Source organism: Salmo trutta, chromosome 17 (assembly GCF_901001165.1).
Source record: "Salmo trutta chromosome 17, fSalTru1.1, whole genome shotgun sequence".
Lineage (NCBI taxonomy): Eukaryota > Metazoa > Chordata > Actinopteri > Salmoniformes > Salmonidae > Salmo > Salmo trutta.
In genome coordinates this window covers 4,026,998-4,046,991 of record NC_042973.1, presented here as the reverse complement: position 1 = coordinate 4,046,991, position 19,994 = coordinate 4,026,998, and the positions used below count along the sequence as shown (strand labels likewise).

The following is a 19,994-nucleotide window of genomic DNA, read 5'->3' as shown; positions in this document are numbered from 1 at the left end:
ATAACCTGTCTAAATTACCCTGTCACTCCGAGACCTGACGTCCTCCATAAACCCCGTCACTCCGAGACCTGGCATCCTTCATAAACTCAACACCTGGGAATTACAGCCTGGGTTTCCATCAAAAACACTATGACCTTCTGTGAAACAAGGCTGTGTTGGAGATTAGAGATGTGTCAAATCAAATCAAATTGTATTTGTCACATGCTTGGTAAACAACAGGTGTAGACGAACAGTGAAATACTAACGGGTCATTCAACAATGCAGAGTAACATAGATATAATAGAAACATAGAAACATGAGAATAATTGGGGCGGCAGGTAGCCTAGTGGTTAGAGTGTTGGGCTAGGAACCAGCAGGTAGCCTAGTGGTTAGAGTGGAGGGGCGGCAGGGTAGCCTAGTGGTTAGAGTGGAGGGGCGGCAGGGTAGCCTAGTGGTTAGAGTGGAGGGGCGGCAGGGTAGCCTAGTGGTTAGAGTGTTGGACTAGGAACCAGCAGGTAGCCTAGTGGTTAGAGTGGAGTGGCGGCAGGGTAGCCTAGTGGTTAGAGTGGAGGGGCGGCAGGTAGCCTAGTGGTTAGAGTGTTGGACTAGGAACCAGCAGGTAGCCTAGTGGATAGAGTGGAGGGGCGGCAGGGTAGCCTAGTGGTTAGAGTGGAGGGGCGGCAGGGTAGCCAAGTGGTTAGAGTGGAGGGGCGGCAGGGTAGCCTAGTGGTTAGAGCGTTGGACTAGTAACCAGCAGGTAGCCTAGTGGTTAGAGTGTTGGGCTAGTAACCAGCAGGGTAGCCTAGTGGTTAGAGTGTTGGACTAGGAACCAGCAGGTAGCCTAGTGGTTAGAGTGTTGGGCTAGTAACCAGCAGGGTAGCCTAGTGGTTAGAGTGTTGGACTAGGAACCAGCAGGTAGCCTAGTGGTTAGAGCGTTGGACTAGTAACCAGCAGGTAGCCTAGTGGTTAGAGTGTTGGGCTAGTAACCAGCAGGTAGCCTAGTGGTTAGAGTGTTGGACTAGTAACCAGCAGGTAACCAGCAGGTAGCCTAGTGGTTAGAGCGTTGGACTAGTAACCAGCAGGTAGCCTAGTGGTTAGAGCGTTGGACTAGTAACCAGCAGGTAGCCTAGTGGTTAGAGTGTTGGACTAGGAACCAGCAGGTAGCCTAGTGGTTAGAGTGTTGGACTAGTAACCAGCAGGTAGCCTAGTGGTTAGAGCGTTGGGCTAGGAACCAGCAGGTAGCCTAGTGGTTAGAGTGTTGGACTAGTAACCAAAAGGTTGCAAGATCAAATCCCTGAGCTGACAAGGTACAAATCTGTCATTCCACCCCTGAATAAGGCAGTTAACCCACTGTTCCCCAGTAGGCTGTCATTGAAAATAAGAATTTGTTCTTAACTGACTTAGCTTAGTTAAATAAATAATTACAAGAACACACACACTGCTCCGGACAGGCTGTCTTGTCTCTATGGGATCACACCACTACGAGCAGTAAATACTTAGAATCTGCCCACCTTAGAGTCAGAAACCTTTTAGTCTGCCCCCTTATCACCCCCCTTATCACCCCCCTTAGAGTCTGCCTCCTTATCACCCCCCTTAGAGTCTGCCTCCTTATCACCCCCCTTAGAGTCTGCCACCTTATCACCCCCCTTAGAGTCAGCCCCCTTAGAGTCTGCCCCCTTATCACCCCCCTTAGAGTCAGAAACCTTAGTCTGCCCCCTTATCCCCCCGTTAGAGTCAGAAACCTTAGTCTGCCCCCTTATCCCCCCCTTAGAGTCAGCCCCCTTAGAGTCTGCCCCCTTATCACCCCCCTTAGAGTCAGAAACCTTAGTCTGCCCCCTTATCCCCCCTTAGAGTCAGAAACCTTAGTCTGCCCCCTTATCCCCCCTTAGAGTCAGAAACCTTAGTCTGCCCCCTTATCCCCCCCTTAGAGTCAGAAATCTTAGTCTGCCCCCTTATCCCCCCCTTAGAGTCAGAAACCTTAGTCTGCCCCCTTATCCCCCCCTTAGAGTCAGAAACCTTAGAGTCGGCCCCCTTATCACCCCCTTAGAGTTAGCCACCCTTGAGTGACTGAATGTTAACATATGTTTCCCATGCCAGTAAAGCCCCTTGAATTGAACTGAATTGAATGTGACTGAAACCATTTTCTCCTCCCTTCTCTCCTCCCTTTTCTCCTCCCTTTTCTCCTCTGTCCTCTCCTCTGTCCTCTCCTCTGTCCTCTCCTCTGTCCTCTCCTCTGTCCTCTCCTCTGTCCTCTCCTCTGTCCTCTCCTCTGTCCTCTCCTCTGTCCTCTCCTCTGTCCTCTCCTCTGTTCTCTCTTCTCCTCTGTTCTCGCCTCTGTTCCCTCTGCGCCCCAAATAGCACCCTATTCCCTACATAGTGCACTACTTTTGACCAGGACCCATATTCCCTATATAGTGCACTACTTTTGGGTGCTATTTTGGGTGGAACCCTTCTGTTCACTCATTCTGGTCCACATCCACTCCTCCTCTGACCAAGGATGCTGCTGATGTAATTTTTGTGCACTTCTGCTAACACAGACAGAGGGAGGAAGAGAGAGAGAGAGAGAGAGAGAGAGAGAAAGAGAGAAAGAGAGAGAGACTGAGAGAGGGAGAGAGAGGTGTGATGTTTGTAAAGGTGTGATGTTTGTAAAGGTGTGATGTTTGTAATGATCTGATGTTTGTAAAGGTGTGATGTTTGTAACTGTGTGGTGTTTGTAACTGTGCGGTGTTTGTAACTGTGTGGTGTTTGTAAAGGTGTGATGTTTGTAATGATCTGATGTTTGTAAAGGTGTGGTGTTTGTAACTGTGTGGTGTTTGTAACTGTGTGGTGTTTGTAACTGTGTGGTGTTTGTAAAGGTGTGATGTTTGTAATGATCTGATGTTTGTAAAGGTGTGGTGTTTGTAAATGTGTGATGTTTGTAATGATCTGATGTTTGTAAAGGTGTGGTGTTTGTAAAGGTGTGGTGTTTGTAAAGGTGTGATGTTGTCCCTGTGGAGTGGTACAACCACCCAGAGTCAGACTGAGATGCCGTAGATATAATGTTATAGTAGATATAATGTTATAGTAGATATAATGTTATAGTAGATATAATGTTAAAGTAGATGTTATAGTAGATATAATGTTATAGTAGATGTAATGTTATAGTAGATAAAATGTTATAGTAGATGTAATGTTATAGTAGATATAATGTTATAGTAGATGTTATAGTAGATATAATGTTATAGTAGATGTTATAGTAGATATAATGTTATAGTAGATATGATGTTATAGTAGATATAATGTTATAGTAGATATAATGTCATAGTAGATATGATGTTATAGTAGATATAATGTTATAGTAGATATAATGTTATAGTAGATATAATGTTATAGTAGATATAATGTTATAGTAGATGTAATGTTATAGTAGATGTGATTTAATAGTAGATATAATGTTATAGTAGATGTAATGTTATAGTAGATACAATGTTATAGTAGATATAATGTTATAGTAGATGTTATACTAGATATAATGTTATAGTAGATTTTATAGTAGATATCATGTTATAGTAGATATAATGTTATAGTAGATGTTATAGTAGATATCATGTTATAGTAGATATAATGTTATAGTAGATATAATGTTATAGTAGATATGATGTTATAGTAGGTATGATGTTATAGAGATATAATGTTATAGTAGATGTTATAGTAGTTGTAATGTTATAGTAGATATAATGATATAGTAGATGTTATAGTAGATATAATGTTATAGTAGATATGATGTTATAGTAGATATAATGTTATAGTAGATATAATGTTATAGTAGATATGATGTTATAGTAGATATAATGTTATAGTAGATATAATGTTATAGTAGATATGATGTTATAGTAGATATAATGTTATAGTAGATATAATGTTATAGTAGATGTGATGTTATAGTAGATATAATGTTATAGTAGATGTAATGTTTTAGTAGATACAATGTTATAGTAGATGTAATGTTATACTATATATAATGTTATAGTAGATATAATGTTATAGTAGATGTTATAGTAGATATAATGTTATAGTAGATATAATGTTATAGTAGATGTAATGTTATAGTAGATGTTGTAGTAGATGTTATAGTAGATATAATGTTATAGTAGATATAATGTTATAGTAGATGTTATAGTAGATATAATGTTTTAGTAGATATAATGTTATAGTAGATGTTATAGTAGACATAATGTTATAGTAGATATAATGTTATAGTAGATATAATGTTATAGTAGATATAATGTTAGAGTAGATGTTATAGTAGATATAATGTTATAGTAGATGTTATAGTAGATATAATGTTATAGTAGATGTAATGTTATAGTAGATGTTATAGTAGATATAATGTTATAGTAGATATAATGTTATAGTAGATGTAATATTATAGTAGATGTAGTGTTATAATAGATGTAATGTTATAGTAGATGTAGTGTTATAATAGATGTAATGTTATAGTGGATGTTATAGTAGATGTAAAGTTATAGTAGATGTAATGTTTTAGTAGATATAATGTTATAGTAGATGTTATAGTAGATATAATGTTATAGTAGATGTAAGTTTATAGTAGATGTAATGTTATAATAGATGTAATGTTATAGTAGATATAATGTTATAGTAGATGTTGTAGTAGATGTTATAGTAGATATAATGTTATAGTAGATATAATGTTATAGTAGATGTTATAGCAGATATAATGTTATAGTAGATATAATGTTATAGTTGATGTTATAGTAGATGTAATGTTATAGTAGATGTTATAGTAGATATAATGTTATAGTAGATATAATGTTATAGTAGATGTAATGTTATAGTAGATGTTATAGTAGATATAATGTTATAGTAGATATAATGTTATAGTAGATATAATGTTATAGTAGATGTAATGTTATAGTAGATGTAGTGTTATAGTAGATGTAATGTTATAGTCGATATAATGTTATAGTAGATGTTGTAGTAGATGTTATAGTAGATATAATGTTATAGTAGATATAATGTTATAGTAGATGTAAGTTTATAGTAGATGTAATGTTATAATAGATATAATGTTATAGTAGATGTAATGTTATACTAGATATAATATTATGGTAAATATTATGTTATGGTAGATGTTATAGTAGATGTAATGTTATAGTAGATGTTATAGTAGATATAATGTTATAGTAGATATAATGTTATAGTAGATGTTATAGTAGATATAATGTTATAGTAGATGTAATGTTATAGTAGATGTAATTTTATAGTAGATGTAATGTTATAGTAGATATAATGTTATAGTAGATATAATGTTATAGTAGATGTTATAGTAGATATAATGTTATAGTAGATATAATGTTATAGTAGATATAATGTTATAGTAGATGTTATAGTAGATATAATGTTATAGTAGATGTAATGTTTATACTAGATATAATGTTGTAGTAGATGTAATGTTATATTAGATGTAATGTTATAGTAGATATAATGTTATAGTAGATGTAATGTTATAGTAGATGTAATGTTATACTATATATAATGTTATAGTAGATATAATGTTATAATAGATATAATGTTACAGTAGATGTAATGTTATACTAGATATAATGTTATGGTAAATATTATGTTATGGTAGATGCTTTCCTATCCTCATTTACAACAAGGCATGTGTTGTTGTGTGTAGCTAAATTACCAGTCAGTGTCTGCTGTGTTCTCCCAAGGGGGGCTCGTCGGCTGGTTGTTTGATTTGATCAAGTTGTTTGTTTTGTGCTCTTTGTTATCTTCTGAAACAACCCAGAATACACTGCGTATTCTACTGGTACTACAGTTACTACTGGTGCTACTGGTACTACAGATCTACTGGTACTACAGATACTATAGATATTACAGATACTACTGGTACTACAGATACTACAGATACTACAGATACTACTGATACTACAGATATTACAGATACTACAGATATTACAGATACTACAGATACTACAGATACTACTGGTACTACAGATCTACTGGTACTACAGATACTACAGATACTATAGATATTACAGATACTACTGGTACTACAGTTACTACTGGTGCTACTGGTACTACAGATCTACTGGTACTACAGATACTACAGATATTACAGATAGTACTGGTACTACAGATACTACAGATACTACAGATACTACAGATACTACTGGTACTACAGTTACTACTGGTGCTACTGGTACTACAGATCTTCTGGTACTACAGATACTACTACTACTGCAGATACTACTGGTACTACAGATACTACTGGTACTACAGTTACTACAGATATTACAGATACTACAGATATTACAGATACTACAGATACTACTAGTACTACAGATACTACAGATATTACAGATACTACTGGTACTACAGATACTACTACTACTACTACTGCAGATACTACTGGTACTACAGTTACTACTGGTACTACAGATACTACAGATATTACAGATACTACTGGTACTACAGATACTACTAGTACTACCGATACTACTCGTACTACAGATACTACTAGTAATACAGATACTACAGATATTACAGATACTACTTATACTACTGGTACTACCGATACCACTGGTACTACAGATACTACTGGTACTACAGTTACTACAGATACTACTGGTACTACATATACTACAGATACTACTGGTACTACAGATACTACTAGTAATACAGATACTACAGATATTACAGATACTACTGGTACTAGCTGTCCTCAGTCCCACCATAAAACAATCCAGAGGTTAATTAAACCCTCATTGTCTACCATCACTTAGAGTCATCTGCAGTATGAATAGTAAGTTACAGGAAGGCTGTCATGACCGTCCAATAAAGTTGATAAGTGGGAGGGTGACGGGGTGTGTGTGTGTGTGTGTGTGTGTGTGTGTGTGTGTGTGTGTGTGTGTGTGTGTGTGTGTGTGTGTACATTCTGTCTGTCTTTGTCTGGTTTATCATTAGACCTATACATTAAACCTGATCTAGTAAATTAGGTGTCTCAAGTTTTTGTCATGGCCGGTTAATGGGCCTGAAACCCTAAACCCTACCCAAGCCACACTGGCCTATGTTCACCAGATCTCAAACACAGTGGGATGCGAACCAAATGGCACCATATTCCCTATAGAGTGCACTATTTTTGACCAGTGGCTGTGTCAGAGACGGGGACATTTTTCATCGTCTCTTCACTTCAGAGTCGACTTGTGGTTAGAGCGTTGGGCCAGTAACCAAAAGGTTGTTACATTGAATCCCTGAGCTGACAAGGTAAAAATCTGCCGTTCTGTCCCTGGACAAGGCAGTTAACCCACTGTTCCTAGGCCGTAATTGTGAATACGAATTTGTTCTTAACTGACTTGCCTAGTTAAATAAAAATAAAGAAAGAAAAAGTATCTTAGCCCCTGGCTTGTTCCTCATTCTATCTTAGCCCCTGGCTTGTTCCTCATTCTATCTTAGCCCCTGGCAATGGCTACATAAGAGCAGCTAAATGCTGTAGTTAATGGCTACATAAGAGCAGCTAAATGCTGTAGTTAATGGCTACATAAGAACAGCTAAATGCTGTAGTTAATGGCTACATAAGAACAGCTAAATGCTTTAGTTAATGGCTACATAAGAACAGCTAAATGCTGTAGTTAATGGCTACATAAGAACAGCTAAATGCTGTAGTTAATGACTACATAAGAACAGCTAAATGCTGTAGTTAATGACTACATAAGAACAGCTAAATGCTTTAGTTAATGGCTACATAAGAACAGCTAAATGCTTTAGTTAATGGCTACATAAGAACAGCTAAATGCTTTAGTTAATGGCTACATAAGAACAGCTAAATGCTTTAGTTAATGGCTACATAAGAACAGCTAAAGGCTTTAGTTAATGGCTACATAAGAACAACTAAATGCTTTAGTTAATGGCTACATAAGAGCAGCTAAATGCTGTAGTTAATGGCTACATAAGAACAGCTAAATGCTGTAGTTAATGGCTACATAAGAACAGCTAAATGCTGTAGTTAATGGCTACATAAGAACAACTAAATGCTTTAGTTAATGGCTACATAAGAACAGCTAAATGCTGTAGTTAATGACTACATAAGAGCAGCTAAATAGCATAGTCATCATCACAATGATTCGCATGGCCATTATTTATTGATATCAATACATGTTGTACTGTAAAGTGATTATGAAGACTGATTATGATTACATATATAACATCAATAATAGGATCTCTATGGTCTAACTGACAGTGTCTGTTGCAGGGTTGAGGTAAATTCCAGTCAATACAGAAAGTAAACCAAATTCCAAATGGTCCTCGTTGAAAAGCATTGAAGAGAATTGAAATTTCAGTGTACTTCTTCAATTGACTGGAATTTGAATTTGGAATTAACCTGAACCCTGGTCTATTGAGTCTGTTGAGGCCAACGGTTTGCTACTGCTACTCTCTGTTCGTCATATATGCCTAGTCACTATAACCATATCTACATGTACATGCTACCTCAATCAGCCTGACTAACCGGTGTCTGTATATAACCTCTCTACTGTATATAGCCTCTCTACTGTTATAGCCTCTCTACTGTATATAGCCTCTACTGTATATAACCTCTCTACTGTATATAGCCTCTCTACTGTATATAGCCTCTCTACTGTATATAACCTCTCTACTGTATATAGCCTCTCTACTGTATATAGCCTCTCTACTGTATATAACCTCTCTACTGTATATAGCCTCTCTACTGTATATAGCCTCTCTACTGTATATAGCCTCTCTACTGTATATAACCTCTCTACTGTATGTAGCCTCTCTACTGTATATAGCCTCTCTACTGTATATAGCCTCTCTACTGTATATAACCTCTCTACTGTATATAGCCTCTCTACTCTATATAGCCTCTCTACTTTTATAGCCTCTCTACTGTATATAGCCTCTCTACTGTCTATAGCCTCTCTACTGTATATAACCTCTCTACTGTATATAGCCTCTCTACTGTATATAGCCTCTCTACTCTATATAGCCTCTCTACTTATAGCCTCTCTACTTTTATAGCCTCTCTACTGTATATAGCCTCTCTACTGTCTATAGCCTCTCTACTGTATATAACCTCTCTACTGTATGTAGCCTCTCTACTGTCTATAGCCTCTCTACTGTATATAACCTCTCTACTGTATATAGCCTCTCTACTGTATATAACCTCTCTACTGTATATAGCCTCTCTACTGTATATAGCCTCTCTACTGTTATAACCTCTCTACTGTATATAGCCTCTCTACTGTTATAACCTCTCTACTGTATATAGCCTCTCTACTGTATATAGCCTCTCTACTGTTATAACCTCTCTACTGTATATAGCCTCTCTACTGTTATAACCTCTCTACTGTATATAGCCTCTACTGTATATAGCCTCTCTACTGTTATAACCTCTCTACTGTATATAGCCTCTCTACTGTATATGATCCTCTCTACTGTATATAACCTCTCTACTGTATATAGCCTCTCTACTGTATATAGCCTCTCTACTGTTATAACCTCTCTACTGTATATAGCCTCTCTACTGTATATAGCCTCTCTACTGTTATAACCTCTCTACTGTATATAGCCTCTCTACTGTATATAGCCTCTCTACTGTTATAACCTCTCTACTGTATATAACCTCTCTACTGTTATAACCTCTCTACTGTATATAGCCTCTCTACTGTATATAGCCTCTCTACTGTATATAACCTCTCTACTGTATATAGCCTCTCTACTGTATATAGCCTCTCTACTGTTATAACCTCTCTACTGTATATAGCCTCTCTACTGTATATAGCCTCTCTACTGTTATAACCTCTCTACTGTATATAACCTCTCTACTGTTATAACCTCTCTACTGTATACAGCCTCTCTACTGTATACAGCCTCTCTACTGTATACAGCCTCTCTACTGTATACAGCCTCTCTACTGTATATAGCCTGTCTTTTTACTGTTGTTTTATTTCTTTACCTACCTATTGTTCACCTAATACCTTTTTTTCACTATTGGTTAGAGCCTGTAAGTAAACATTTCACTATAAGGTCTACTACACCTGTTGTATTCAGCATTTCACTGTGAGGTCTACTACACCTGTTGTATTCAGCATTTCACTAAAAGGTCTACTACACCTGTTGTATTCAGCATTTGACTGTAAGGTCTACTACACCTGTTGTATTCAGCATTTCACTGTGAGGTCTACTACACCTGTTGTATTCAGCATTTCACTGTAAGGTCTACTACACCTGTTGTATTCGGCATTTGACTGTAAGGTCTACTACACCTGTTGTATTCGGCATTTGACTGTAAGGTCTACACCTGTTGTATTCGGCGCACGTGACAAATAAACTTTGATTTGATTTGAACTAGGGTACGTGTAGGGCTCTTGTTATCGCTAAACTGACCGCTGACATTGGCCTTTTCTAGTGATCTGCTGTGCAGTACAGTCATACGTGACTAAGATCGTAACCTGACGTCAAAAGTGCTTCAACCGTGTCAAATATAAGACAGCAGAGGCTATTTCACAGATACTAATAATGTTCCTTGAGTTTTTGTGGGAGTTTAGAGTGATGAAAAGTAGCTAACAGCTAACTGCTACGCTACTGCTACTCTCTGTTTTTTCATATATGATTTGATTTGACTGCTCTCTCTGATGTCTCGTCATTGAGCAGAGCAGCTCAAGTGAAGCTGTTGCTATAGTTACTCAGACTCAGAGCTGCCGTTAGCGGAGTGCATGCAGAGCGAGCTGCTGGCAGGGTGTTAGTTACAGACAGAGAGGAGAAGCTAATGGATTTACTGATGGAGGAAATGATTTAGGATTTGGGGTTTCGGACAGAGCTCGGGATTAAAATTCATGCCCGTGCAGGGTTGTAGTACAGAGTGGCTGTAGTACAGAGTGGCTGTAGTACAGAGTGGCTGTAGTACAGAGTGGCTGTAGTACAGAGTGGCTGTAGTACAGAGTGGCTGTAGTACAGAGTGGCTGTAGTACAGAGTGGCTGTAGTACAGAGTCAGCTCTGGGAACCATTTTGTCTGTACTGGTCAGGAACAGGAAGTGGTGTTTATTAAGTGTCCCCAGGGAAACCAAAGTCATTCCTGCCTGATGCTGGGATCTCATTTCACTGGGATTGATTCATTTGAGACTGCTGGGAATGCGTCCCAAATAGCCCCCTATTCCCTATGTAGTGCACTACTTTTGACCAGGGCCCATAGGGAATAGGGTGCACTACTTTTGACCAGGGCCCATAAAGAATAGGGTGCACTACTTTTGACCAGGGCCCATAGGGAATAGGGTGCACTACTTTTGACCAGGGCCCATAGGGAATAGGGTGCACTACTTTTGACCAGGGCCCATAGGGAATAGGGTGCACTACTTTTGACCAGGGCCCATATGGAATAGGGTGCACTACTTTTGACCAGGGCCCATAGGGAATAGGGTGCACTACTTTTGACCAGGGCCCATAGGGAATAGGGTGCCATTTTGGGACGCAGAACTGTTCTGCTCTGACTCTACCTCTCTTTTAGTAGGCTCATTAAATGGCTCGCAGAGAGATAATTAGAGAAATAAAGACCTCATCCATCCTTTTAGTGAGTGGTTGTTTGTTAGCATTGGGGAGAGAGAGGTGGGTTGAGAGAGTTGGGGGAGAGAGGTGGGGAGAGAGATGTGGGGAAGGTGGGGAGAGAGAGGTGGGGGAGAGAGGTGGGGAGAGAGATGTGGGGGAGGTGGGGAGAGAGAGTTGGGGGAGAGAGGTGAGGAGAGAGATGTGGGGGAGGTGGGGAGAGAGGTGGGGGAGAGAGGTGGGGAGAGAGATGTGGGGGAGGTGGGGAGAGAGGTGGGGAGAGAGATGTGGGGAGAGATCGGTAGTGGAAAGTGAATGACTCAAAGAATCAAAGTCATCGATGACATCACGTAAGAGAATTTCAAGGAAATGATGATGACTGCCAGAGAGAGAGAGAGAGCGAGAGAGAGAGAGAGAGAGAGAGAGAGAGAGAGAGAGATGACGACAATGGACTTGACTTAATCAATTAGAGAGAATAGAGCGATTGTTCACCTTTTAATGACGCAACACCTTCTCTGTCAAAGTCAGTGCCGGTCGGTGACGTTGAAGATGAGCACGGCCTTATTTCCATTACAGCGTATTGGATGACTGTCGTTCATATTCCATTCACCCAGTTCAACGTAACATCCGCAGGTCAAATCAAATCAAATCAAATGTATTGGTCACATACATCCGGTGTAGCGAAATGCTTGTGCTTCTAGTTCCGACAGTGAAGTAAATATCTAACAAGTAATCTACCAATTCCACAACAACTACCTTGTATACACAAGTGTAAAGCAATGAATATGGTTCAGGCTACTACATGATACTAGAATGTTCCCTATACTCATCATGAGGTTACTACAACCTAGCCTACGAATGAAAGTTTACAACGTAGGTGAACACAGGTCGAGATCATTTAGAGTAATCAAGCTGACAATGCATTGACACATTCAATACCGCCTTGGACACTATTACCTGCATCTAGCTGATCTAGGGTGTAGTCATTAGTCCAACAGTTGCAAACGAGAGTTTCTATTGGACAGATTCAGGTATGTTTATCCCCGTTTCTTTCCGTTTGCTTCCGTTTAAGAAAAAGTTTTTCAACGAAATTTGGCGGAATGAATACACCCCCTGATCACGCGCAAACACAGAATTAGCAGCCGCATACAAACAACATGATCACGTTGCACGTTATATAATTCATTCTCACATCTACGCTCTCTTCTCCTCTCACCTTTACACCTTCGCTTGTGGACTTCAGTGCACGATACAACAGATGTCTGTGACAAGTTCTGGGAAGGCTTTCCACTTGATGTTGGAACATTGCTGCGGGGACTTGCTTCCATTCAGCCACAAGAGCATTAGTGAGGTCGGGCATTGATGTTGGGCGATTAGACCAGGCTCACAGTCGGCGTTCCAATTCATCCCAAAGGTGTTAGATGGGGTTGAGGTCAGGGCTCTGTGCAGGCCGGTCAAGTTCTTCCACACCGATCTCAACAAATCATTTCTGTATGGACCTCGCTTTGTGCACAGGGGCATTGTCATGCTGAAACAGGAAAGGCTCTGGCAGGGCAGACATTTGAACTGATTTGTTGGAAAGGTGGCATCCTATGACTGTCCCGCTTTGAAAGTCACTGAGCTCTTCAGTATGGGCCATTCTACTGCCAATGTTTGTCTATGGAGATTGCATGGCGGTGTGCTCGATTTTATATACCTGTCAGCAACGGGTGTGGCTGAAATTGCCGAATCCACTCATTTGAAGTGGTGTCCACATACCTTTGTATATTTAGTGTTGGCTACTAGAAATAAAGTGTTAGTAAATCAAATCAAATGTTATTGGGTCACATCACATATTTACCAGATGTTATTGCGGATGTAGCAAAACTCTTGTGTTCCTAACTCCCACAGTGTAGTAGTATCTAAAACCAGCGAGGATCTCGGCAGTACAGTGTGCAGCAAGCAGTTTAGCAGTTACACCGGGCCTCAGTGGCAATAAATTAATAAAACCAAAAGTTTACCTTTGACTTGAAAGAGTTCCAGTGTTGGATAGACATAGCCAGCTAGCTAACATAGCATCCCTCTCTGTCCATTTTTCGGGGGGAGGGAGGGGGGTCCTGTGCAGTTGTAAATCAAACAAATACGATAGAAGCTTAAACAAATACACATGTAAAAAAAAAAAAAAAGTTTACATTTCAACTTATTTGAGAAGAAATAGTGAATCATGTAAGGGTGCAGTACTGTGGACAAGGGAACCCTCTGGGTATATACTACAACAACTGCTTTACCGTAATCACACACACACACACACACACACACACACACACACACACACACACACACACGCACACACACACACACACACACACACACACACACGCACACACGCACACACGCACACGCGCACACGCGCACACACGCACACACGCACACACGCACACACGCACACACGCACACACACACACATACACACACATACACACACACACACACACACACACCCCGTCACCCTCCCACTCATCAACTCTATTGGACGGTCATGACAGCCTTCCTGTAACTTACTATTCATACTGCAGATGACTCTAAGTGATGGTAGACAATGAGGGTTTAATTAACCTCTGGATTGTTTTATGGTGGGACTGAGGACAGCTATCTAGCAACTAGCAGGCGTTTCTGTTGCTAAGTGATGTAAGTGTCCTTATTGATGAAAGGCTTTATGACTCAAAACAGTCTTGACGTACAGGACATGTAAGATGGAACTGCTCTGTACAGGACATGTAGATAGAACTGCTGTCCTGTAAATGATGAAGACGCTGATGAATCAACTCCACCATCCCTCCATCTTATTATCTAGTGACTGGTACATCAGCCAGTAGAATGGAGGGGACGATCAGAGGTCCTCCATCTTGTTATCTAGTGACTGGTACATCAGCCATTAGAATGAAGGGGACGATCAGAGGTCCTCCATCTTGTTATCTAGTGACTGGTACATCAGCCATTAGAATGGAGGGGACGATCAGAGGTCCTCCATCTTGTTATCTAGTGATTGGCCAATAGAATGGAGGGAGGAGGTGGCTGTTTCACCCTTCGCCTTAATTTCACTAGGATCCCCCCTCTCTTGCCTCTGTAACGTTGGCGTTTCCAAAAATTTGGCTGGAATTACGGAAAGAGCCCAGGGTAGATGAGTCGAAGTTGAAGTTTTGAGGTAGGTAACTGCTGATCTGATCTTCAAAAGTTCTTGTCGGTTGTAAGAAATGATAGCGGATACATTTAGAGAAAATTAAGTTAAAATAAACAACAAAGCATCACAAAATAGCAAAGTTGAGTCAGAGCTTGCAAAACGGTGGCCATCCAGTATGACGCCATCATAAATTTGATTCTAAGGTCATTGCTTTACAGTAAACCCCACCCCTAACATCTGGCTTGTTTCCAATTACCACACTAGCACTTAATAAAAGCAATGTATTGTAGTAAATTAAATCAACGTTTATTGGTCACGTCCACAGGTTACATGAACCAGTCGCTGTCCAGTTGCATACACAAGCCTGTTCTGACGGTATCCATTAATTAGCCCGGAGCACAAGAATATAAAAGAAGCGAAACCCTCTGTCTGTCTGTCTTGTCTGTACTCTGTAATTGTCCAGAAGGGAACAGTCTGTCTGTAAAGTGCGCATGGAAGCAGTGACTCAGCCATTCTCCCTCCCTCCCTCCCTCCCTCCCTCCCTCCCTCCCTCCCTCCCTCCCTCCCTCCCTCCCTCTGGCCTTAGACACGTCACACATTAGTTGTGTCTCAAATGGCATTCCCTATTCCCTATTCCCTATTCTCTATGTGGTGCACTACTATAGACCGGGGATATTCACGCTGACGATCACTGACCCAACAAGCAGATCTAGTTTCACACGGCAGGGCAAGTAGGGCGGTCCTCTCACCCTAGTCACCTTCCTCCGTGACCCCCCCCCCATCTCTCTCTCTCTCTCACTAATCTGTCTGTCATGTCTTTCAGCCATCCTCAACCCCAAGCAGCCCAAAGAGAATAAGAGCTTCAACTTTGATTACTCTTACTGGTCACATACCTCGGTAAGTACCTGTACCTCTGACTGACTACTGCAGCTTTACATCACCACTGCTGATGTCATACTACACAGTAATCCTTTATTAAAGGACTTTGATTACATTCGACATGCATATATTTGATATGATTGTGTATTTTAATAGAAAAAGACGGCACTTGTCTTTTTTATAAATTGGATTTGTAATTTTAAATATTTGCTACACCAGAAGTTAATGGTTATGTGTAAGTCGTCATTGTAAATAAGAATTTGTTCTTAACCCGACTTGCCTAGTTAAATAAAGGTTAAACATATGGTAGGGTCAATTAAGGGTGGATATGAGCCAGTGGGCTTGGAGAGTTACTAAGTAAGGGAAAAGGCCATCACATGGTTGAGGTCACTGATAAGGTTGAATAGCTGTGGATTAGTGAAGAACGGGGGGGTCAAAGGTCAGGTCAGGTCACATGAAGGGAGAAAAAACAGTTTATTACCCACATCACTTAACTTCCTGCCTAGCAACAGGGATGTCATGTTTAGAGAAAAGGAGGAGGGGGGTCCTGGTGGAAACATGTCTTTGTCTTTTCAGATGTTTAGGTGAATAAACTTGTTTTGAGCTTTTACTAGTTGTCCGTTAGTTTTTACTCTGTTTTTGTCAGAACCATACAAATTGGGTTACTCCCGAGACACAGATTACTCCTGGGCACCAGCACCCAGAGACACAGATTACTCCTGGGCACCAGCACCCAGAGACACAGATTACTCCTGGACTACAGCACCCAGAGACACAGATTACTCCTGGGCACCAGCACCCAGAGACATAGATTACTCCTGGACTACAGCACCCAGAGACACAGATTACTCCTGGACTACAGTACCCATAGACACAGATTACTTCTGGACTACAGCAGCCAGAGACACAGATTACTCCTGGGCACCAGCACCCAGAGACACAGATTACTCCTGGGCACCAGCACCCAGAGACACAGATTACTCCTGGACTACAGCACCCAGAAACACAGATTACTCCTGGGCACCAGCACCCAGAGACATAGATTACTCCTGGACTACAGCACCCAGAGACACAGATTACTCCTGGACAACAGCACCCAGAGACACAGATTACTTCTGGACTACAGCAGCCAGAGACACAGATTACTCCTGGGCACCAGCACCCAGAGACACAGATTACTCCTGGACTACAGCACCCAGAGACACAGATTACTCCTGGACTACAGCAGCCAGAGACACAGATTACTCCTGGGCACCAGCACCCAGAGACACAGATTACTCCTGGACTACAGCACCCAGAGACACAGATTACTCCTGGGCACCAGCACCCAGAGACATAGATTACTCCTGGACTACAGCACCCAGAGACACAGATTACTCCTGGACAACAGCACCCAGAGACACAGATTACTCCTGGACTACAGCACCCAGAGACACAGATTACTCCTGGACTACAGTACCCAGAGACACAGATTACTCCTGGGCACCAGCACCCAGAGACATAGATTACTCCTGGACTACAGCACCCAGAGACACAGATTACTCCTGGACAACAGCACCCAGAGACACAGATTACTCCTGGACACCAGCACCCAGAGACACAGATTACTCCTGGACTACAGCACCCAGAGACACAGATTACTCCTGGGCACCAGCACCCAGAGACATAGATTACTCCTGGACTACAGCAGCCAGAGACACAGATTACTCCTGGGCACCAGCACCCAGAGACACAGATTACTTCTGGACTACAGCACCCAGAGACACAGATTACTTCTGGACTACAGCACCCAGAGACACAGATTACTCCTGGACTACAGTACCCAGAGACACAGATTACTCCTGGACTACAGTACCCAGAGACACAGATTACTTCTGGACTACAGCACCCAGAGACACAGATTACTCCTGGACTACAGCACCCAGAGACACAGATTACTCCTGGACTACAGTACCCAGAGACACAGATTACTTCTGGACTACAGCACCCAGAGACACAGATTACTCCTGGACTACAGCACCCAGAGACACAGATTACTCCTGGACTACAGTACCCAGAGACACAGATTACTTCTGGACTACAGCACCCAGAGACACAGATTACTTCTGGACTACAGCACCCAGAGACACAGATTACTCCTGGACTACAGTACCCAGAGACACAGATTACTTCTGGACTACAGCACCCAGAGACACAGATTACTTCTGGACTACAGTACCCAGAGACACAGATTACTTCTGGACTACAGCACTCAGAGACAGAGTTGAGAATGTCATATGTAGGATTATCATATAAGTAGAAAACAACAAAAACAATGAATCCAATTTGTAGTGGTGTCTTGGTTAATCATGTTGATGGATGTTCATCTAACCCTACACATTCTCTCTCCACAGCCCGAGGACATCAACTTTGCTGGCCAGCAGCAGGTGTACAAGGACATTGGTGAGGAGATGCTGCTCCACGCCTTCGAGGGATACAACGTCTGTATCTTTGCCTATGGTCAGACCGGATCTGGGAAGTCCTACACCATGATGGGGAAGCCGGACTTGAAGGACCAGGAAGGCATCATCCCTCTGGTATACAGCATATACTGTTACCTCTACACCAGGGTTACAAAATCCCTGTAACTTTTTAGAAAAATCCCTGGTTTTCCTGGATGGAACATTCCCAGAATCCCCTGAATTCTCCAACCGGAATTGCTGGTTAGCGAATCATTTACCTAGCTCTCCATGCCTAAACACAAAGGACAGGTGTTGGAAATTAATGAAAGCTATATTGTGATGAAACACATTGGATGATTGATTATTCAATGTGTCAATGTGTTCGTATATCTGTCCCGGGACAGACAAACCATATATCAGTTAATAATAAATGTTCACTCCAAACCTTTTGTTCTCTTGCTCCCCCTAGATGTGTGAAGACCTCTTCACCAAGTTTAACGACTGTAATAATGACAACACCAAGTCCTACTCTGTGGAGGTACGTTACAGTTAACAAACAGGGGCCTCTCATTGGTCCCCACTGCCCGTCATGTCGCATCCTGTCTTCCTGTAAGGGTCCGCTTCCTCTCACTATGGCTTTTTTTCTTAATTATTTTCCGTCTTTCCTCAATTCTTAGCATTGCCTCCTTCTCAAAACACATTGGAGCCGTGGCTCCATAGTCCCTCCAAGAACATGAGGACATTAGGAATTTAGGAAAGATGAAACGAGAAAGAACCTGTGGGAGATGTGACTCTTTGTGACCTCTCCCGTGTTCTAACCCTTTATGCCCCCCTCCCTCCCTCCCTCCTCCTCAGGTGAGCTACATGGAGATCTACTGCGAGCGTGTGCGTGACCTCCTGAACCCTAAGAACAAAGGGAACCTGCGTGTGAGGGAACACCCCCTGATGGGGCCGTACGTAGAGGACCTGTCCAAGCTGGCTGTCACCTCCTACAACGACATCCAGGACCTCATGGACTCTGGAAACAAGGCTAGGTGAGTGGATGGATGGATGGATGGATTGATGGATGGTTAGATAGGTAGATGTACAGTGTATGTATGGATAGGTGGATGCGTGGATGGGTGGATGCGTGGATGGGTGGGTGGGTTGATGAATCAGAATCAGAAAACTTAATTGCCATGCAACATTGCCATGGCGCCAGGGGTAGAGCTGTCGTCTTATCGGCTCTCAACCAATCATGCTATTTTGTAGTTTTTTTTCGCATTGTTTGTAATTTGTTTTGTACATAATGTTTCTGCTACCGTCTCTTATGACCGAAAAGAGCTTCTGGACATCAGAACTGGGATTACTCACCTCAAATTGGACGAGGAGTTCTTCTTCAATGAGTTGGGCGCGATGGATATACTGCAGACACCCGACCAGGCCCCGATCCCCGTGATTCGCTGGCGAAGGAAACTGAGATTTCGAGGCAAAAGATCAGGGTGCCTTGTGAGGATCAGGCGACGAGTGCCTAATCTGCCCTTGCTCTCCGTTCTGCCAGCTAATGTTCAATCGCTGGAAAATAAATGGGACAAACTGAAAGCACGTATATCCTACCAACGGGACATTAAAAACTGTAATATCTTATGTTTCACCGAGTCGTGGCTGAACGGCGACATCAAGAACATACAGCTGGCGGGTTATACACTGTATTGACAAGACAGAACAGCGACACAGCTGGTGCATGATATCTAAGAAAGTCTCAAGGTGTTGCTCGGCTGAGGTAGAGTATCTCATGGTAAGCTGTAGACCACACTATCTACCTAGAGAGTTTTCAACTGTACTTTTCGTAGCTGTCTACATACCACCACAGAGCGAGGTTGGCACTAAAACCGCACTAAATTAACTATATTCCGCCGTAAGCAAACAGGAAAACTCTCATCCAGAGGTGGCGCTCCTAGTGGCCGGCGACTTTAATGCAGGGAAACTTACA

General features: G+C 41.6%; 1 protein-coding gene across 1 annotated transcript in view; it reads left to right on the top strand.

Annotated features, from left to right (window-relative positions):
• LOC115151467 (kinesin-like protein KIF1A) overlaps window positions 1–19,994 on the top strand; it is a gene marked incomplete in the record, with an annotated part of 143,354 nt that overhangs the window by 22,912 nt on the left and 100,448 nt on the right. Inside the window, 4 exon segments of the mRNA XM_029695430.1 lie at window positions 15,526–15,599; window positions 17,975–18,157; window positions 18,492–18,560; window positions 18,878–19,056. Coding sequence (XP_029551290.1) covers window positions 15,526–15,599; window positions 17,975–18,157; window positions 18,492–18,560; window positions 18,878–19,056 — 505 coding nt within the window.